Below are 6000 nucleotides of genomic sequence, written 5' to 3'. Positions count from 1 at the left end.
TCTAACTGCCCTCTGAAATGGCCTGGCAAGCCACTCAGTTCAAGGCCAATTAGAGATGGGCAACAAATGCTGGCCTTGCCAGTGGTGCCTACATCCCATGAAAGACAAAAAAAAGTTGTGAGTAGCTGGGACTTCTTGGCTAAGTGGACAGACCAGTAGTTATGCTTTGCATCAAGCTTTGAAAAATAATTAGCACCAGAAACCTTCGGATTTAGCTCCTCCACAGTTGGGATTTTACACAGGCATCTCTTGAGGGCTAAATTCAGTCATCGCGGGTCTAAGCAAATCCTGAGATTGCCATCTTTCTTCAGCATGCAGGTAATGGAGCTGCACCAATTAGAATGCTGGGTGCACTTGACAGAAGACTGTGTTGCGCTCCATCTCATCGAACAGCACTTTAAGCTTCTCTTGAATGTGCACGCTGCACTTCCTTGGTGTGTCAAAAGTAGGAACTGCATCCTCCCTCACGTGCAATATGGCATCACCCTTGAAATCACCGATTGCACCAAACCTGTCTGGGTAACGTAGTTTCAGGTCTCTAACCAACTCAATGCACACAATGTTGCAACCTTCTGGACCTTTCTGCGCAGTGCTAACCTCATGAAATGTGATGATTTGTAAATCTCGGCATACTGAAAGTCCTGTGACAGCTGGTCCAGTTGTGTCTGCAATTTAAATGTTTGTGGCAGCCAATTGGAGCTCCCATAGCTGCACTGTAAGGTTATAGTTCCAATGCACTTGATTGGAGAACCATTGTAGGCAGTCAGTCTAGCCGTAGTGGGTCGTACCATGGATTTTCATTTCTTTAGATACATGTCCTTCAGTATAAGGATAGACAGAATATGTGCACTTGCTACGTTGTTGATTTTCACTCTGAGTTTATGTTTGCCACTCTTCTGTGGACATATAATCCCAATCATGGCAAATGCCTCAGACTGGCATCGGCATGTTGATCCAAGTTAATTATATGGAATGCTTGCTCGATGTTCGTACGAGTGCATTCTTCATCCGTGTTCTCCTGATGATTTGTCTCTCTGTTGACCTGATGTACCTGCTTGGGCTTTTGTTGAATGTTGGCCTACCTCTTGTTGCATTTGCCACCCTGTCTTGCAAACATTCTCTCTGCATGTGATCTGCTACCATTCCTGTGTGCAGTACCTGAGCTCGGCCTTCTGCACAGTATTGCCCAATTTCCTCACATGCCACAATTTTGCATAGGTCTTGGTAGGTTGGACAACTGTGAATTGGGTGAGTCAGGCCACATTTGCCACAAGGCTTAGCAGACATCTGAGCCTTGGTTACCATACCAATTGTCTTAGCCGCCCCCAGTACTTGAAACTGTTGGCACCCAGCCCTATGGCTTCAAATTTCCTTCCATCATTAAGTAGTGCATCTATGGTGTGCCCTTTCTTCTTTTCTAGAAGGACTTTTTGAAAGGCCTCTAGTGGTGTAAACGCAATTACCATCTCTATAATCCAATCTGACAATAGGATATCTGTGAAGTCACAACATTGAACTTTGTCTCAGCACCTTGCAACAAACTGGCCAATGAACTCATCTTGCCTTTGCCGGTAAGTCATAAGCTCAAGCCTATGTACTTGGATATTGACCTTTACCTTCAGTTGCTGCTCCAGGAATGCCCGTAACTTGCTAGAGTCCTCCTGATCCTCAGCTGACAATTCTGATGTTTTGGTCCATTGTAGGCCCTTGTTTCCCAGTTTGATCTTAATCTTGATAGCTTGTTTCTCTGTTTCACTCAGTTCTTGATCCAGAAAACTCAGTTCCATTCGATGTCAAAGTGTTTAAATTCAGATGCTATGTCGGATGCTTTCCACTCTGTTACTGGATATCTGATAGCCTTTGTCTTAATGATCTTGCTTTTTAATAAATATCGGACTTTGTACAGGTTTTCATTTTCACAGTCACACTTCTCTTTTTCTTGGTTAGACAGATTTGTTTTCTGCAGGCCTGCGGCTTTAGGAGTGAACCTACATCTTTTTTTTAAAACGGAGAGAGCATTCTTTGTTTACACAGGCTGGTTCATTTTTTTAACTGCATGCTTTTTTTAAAATTGGGAAGTTTTTTTTATAGGGCTGGCGCTTGCAATACCGCCAGCTGCCACAACCAGGCGTTCTCTCTGTGCTGTGCACCTCCAGTGGTGCTGTTGAGTTCTTCCCTCTCTTTGCAGCCTGGGCCCCACCCACAATGCAAAAAAAGGAAAACTAAAACAGTAATGGCTTCAGCTCCTGCTTTTCAAATTTTTTGACCCATTGCTAGGCCAACTGAAAGCTCCGATCCCCCAGCCAATTGCCTGCTGTACTCACAGAGTTTCAGAACCTCCCAGGCTCCTGTCTGTGGTCCTAACTCAATGCACTGTTGTGAGGTCTCCTGCCAGTTGCACTCTTGGTAAGCAACCTGCTGTTCCTTTTTCCTCTGTTGACGTGTTCTTCATAAAAAATCAAACGTTGCCACAATGTAATATTTGATGCCCTTCAGAAAAAAAATCGCAAACATTGCCAACATATATTTGGTGCTCTTCAAAACAAATATATCCTAAACATTGTCACCTTGTAATATTACTTGTTCCTTTGATATAGGAACTATTGTAAGTCTCACAGGAGTACAAGTAACATCCAAAGAAAATGTGGGTTTTTATTATACTTTAAGCTTGAACTATATATATATATATACATACAAATCATTACTGCATGAGCGACGTCTCAACACATCTCATTCAGTCAGGCTACATCCACAACTCCCTGGTCATGTGTGACGTGACATCACTTCCTTCGGTGACCTTCACTTACTGCTTGTTAAGGTGGTCCGCTCTTAAGGTGCTGCCTGTTCAGTAACCCCCTCTACATCCTCCTCATTGAATGAAGACCAGAACTCAAAGAACTCATAGTACAAAGCACAGCAGATCACCACAACATGCGAGACCCTCACTGGGGCATACTGCAGGGCTCCACCAGATCAATCGAGGCACCGGAATCGCATCTTCAGCAATGCAATGGCCTGCTCGATGGCCTCTTGGGTGGAGCCGTGGTAGGTGCTGTACCTCTCCTCTGCTGCAATGCAAGGATTCCTCACAGGCGTCAGTAGCCATGTCTTCAATAGGTAGCCCTCGTCCCCGAGAATCCATCCCTGAAGGAGAGTGGGGTGGGAGCCTGAAAACTGTGGCACCTGGAACTGCTAATGTAGGCATTGTGGTGCTTTCTGGGAAGTGGGCACACACCTGCAGGATGCATTTCCAGTGGGCACAGAGCAGCTGTACTTTGATGGAATGGAAGCCCTTCCTTTTGATGAAGGCCACTGGCTCCATGGGAGCCTTGATGGCCACATGTGTGCAGTTGATGACACCTTGCATCTGGGGGAATCCAGTGATGGCTGTGAAGCCGATGGCCCTTTCCGCCAGATAGTCAGGGTCGGTCCGGTCTCGCACATAGTCAGCAGCCCTCTTGAACAAGGCATTGGTCACCTCCTTGATGCAGCAATGACTGATGCTTGGCAGACCCTACACATGTCCCCAGTGGATCCCTGGAAAGAGCCAGACGCATACAAGTTGAGTGCCATGGTGATCTTCAGGGCTGTGGGCATCGGGCATCCACCAAAGCCCATGGATCACAGCTCATCCTGCAGCATGATGCATAAGTCAGTAATGACCTCCCTGAAGAGCTATAGTCTTCGCTGACAGTACCGCTCCAATATTTGGAAGTAGCTGAGTTGAGTCTGGTACATTCTCTGTCATGGATAGGTCCTTCTTGGCGTGACCGATTGCTGCTGCTCTCCTATTGGAGCTTCATGTGTGGGCCCAGCCGGATCCTAATCCTCCCTCCCTCTAAGCCACTGCTGCGCAGCACGGGAGTTCACAAAGACTGGGTGTATGAGACCTAAGCCAGCTGATTTGTACCCCTCCCCCGTGCTCTCCTTGGAGAAACTAACTTGTCTTGGCACCTTCACATTGCTATTCCCTTTTGAAGATGCGCTAATCTCCCTCAGCGCCCATGCTTGCAGAGAGCCCAACTCCCAACATTGCACCCACCCTTGTAGCGAGCCCAGCACCGCAGGCTGACAATGGTCTCTGCCACCCCTCTCCATCTACTGTTCACTATGGTTGCCTTCCTGTGGTGTCACTGCAGCCTCACCTCTGTGCCACCACCTTTAAATGGCTGAGGATCTGCAGGCATGTGATCCCTGTACGCCGTTGACTAAATTTGAACCCCTCCATAAAATTGGCTTCAATTCAATGCGATGCATTCTAACTAGTTGTTCACCAGTTCAAAATGCAGTTCCACTGCTTTGTGGTTGCAACGTTGGTGCTTTCCGCCGCTGACAAAATTCAGAACCGACGTCACAACGTTGAGTTTCCGGGCAACGCGTCCACTCTGATTTTTGAGCTCCCTCCCATGCCTCCACTCCCAATCCTGCTGGCCGGATAAAATCCAGCTTTTGATTCTTGACAAATAATGTGAATTACCCCAACATATTCTCCATCCTTCCCCCCCCCCCACTTCCTACCCACACAATCACAGCAGTTAACTGTTTGAAATCCTGAGTTTCTTTTCTCAGCAACAATACGCTAAATGATTTTGAAATATTTTCACCTAAATTCTTCTTGGTGATTTAAAAAAAAATCTTCTTCAAATTAAGAATATTTACATTATAAATGCTCCTGAAAATGCATTTCACTGACAGGTATGTTTGTTAGATTCTCTCTACAGTGCTTTAAGCATAACCAGTGTCTGCTTCACTTTCTAACAATGTGGGTGTGTTGTTCAGTAAACTGGTATCAATCAAATCTAAGCCTGAACATTTGCAGGCCAATCTGAGGCTCTGGTTCCAGGGAAGAGGCAGGAAAAGGAAAGTTGCCAAGAGTTATCCCATTTAAAGCTTTTCCAGCAGAAGGAACATTGCAGAGTTTCAGCTGGGCCTGGTGCTGAAAAGGAACAGGAACACACTGACTTGATGTTAGTGTACTGATACTCTACCACTGATCCGCACAGACTCTCATGTCTGATATTTAGACATGAGGAACCTGGTGCATATGGGAACTTTGCTGCTTTTTGCCATAACACTGGCACAATTAAGACTGGTAAAAAATCAGGAGTTTGGGACAGAAATCGGTAAGTTTTACATGCCTCACAACTACTTTTGTAGTTACATTCCTCACTGTCTTTTTTTTTATCACAACATGTTCTTTGATTATATGCTGCACAATGTCAGGAAACAATGTTTTATTTGGAAAGTTAGCAGCTGTATACTGTTTTGTCAAAGCATTAGATAATTGAAGGCTTCACACTATTGAAAATCTATATAGTTAGAATGCATATTATCCCATGTAAAAGAAATAAGTGGCAGTAAAACAGATCGGAATTACCAAAACGGCTTTAAGCATAATAGTGACATTCCTGTTAGATTCATGATAAGCTTCACCCTGGCAAAACAAAATTGAAATCATAAGGAAATGACAATTGTGGAACAGTGGCAATGGCATTTGGTTAAAAACCAAGAATTTGCTTTGAACAAAAGTTTATCAAATTTTTACATTCGTGAGCATCTGAAGTTCACCACCCCAAGGCGGAGCCCATAGTAATTCACTGGTAGTTTTTTTTCTGTCTATGATAATGTAAAGATGGCCCCTGAGTTGCAATGGGACTGATTAGGAGCCAGATGGATTTTTTGCCACGTTGTATAAATGATCATATGCATTTGCTTTTGCTTTATGTTACACTGACAGCATCTGATCCAGTCCAGACTCTTTTATTAGTTCTTGCCAGTTCCAGTGTTATGTCACCCATTACTGATTGGTGAAGAAAGTCTGGAGCTAAACTACCTCACTGCATACATACAATATATTTTCCCCTTAAAGGAGACTGTTAGGAGAGAGTTATTTTGATCTGCATGACTATGTATTGGTGAACTAACTTGATTTATTTTGTATTCTTTGATATTCTGACTTTTGGAATTTATATTTGACATATGAACTTAATGCAAACTCTT

The 6000-nt window shown here is 44.3% G+C and overlaps 1 protein-coding gene across 1 annotated transcript in view; it reads left to right on the top strand.

The window, feature by feature from the left end:
* The first annotated feature begins 4910 nt into the window (after positions 1-4910).
* LOC137372133 (collagen alpha-2(V) chain-like) overlaps positions 4911-6000 on the top strand; it is a 312577-nt gene continuing 311487 nt past the window's right edge. The window contains exon 1 of the mRNA XM_068035607.1: positions 4911-5123. Coding sequence (XP_067891708.1) covers positions 5027-5123 — 97 coding nt within the window. The 5' untranslated portion in view covers positions 4911-5026. The remainder of the gene's footprint in view (positions 5124-6000) is intronic.

Source organism: Heterodontus francisci, chromosome 7 (genome assembly GCF_036365525.1).
Source record: "Heterodontus francisci isolate sHetFra1 chromosome 7, sHetFra1.hap1, whole genome shotgun sequence".
In the NCBI taxonomy this organism is placed as follows: Eukaryota; Metazoa; Chordata; class Chondrichthyes; order Heterodontiformes; family Heterodontidae; genus Heterodontus; species Heterodontus francisci.
The sequence above is the reverse complement of the archived record's forward strand: the minus strand, read 5'-3'. Positions and strand labels throughout refer to the sequence as shown.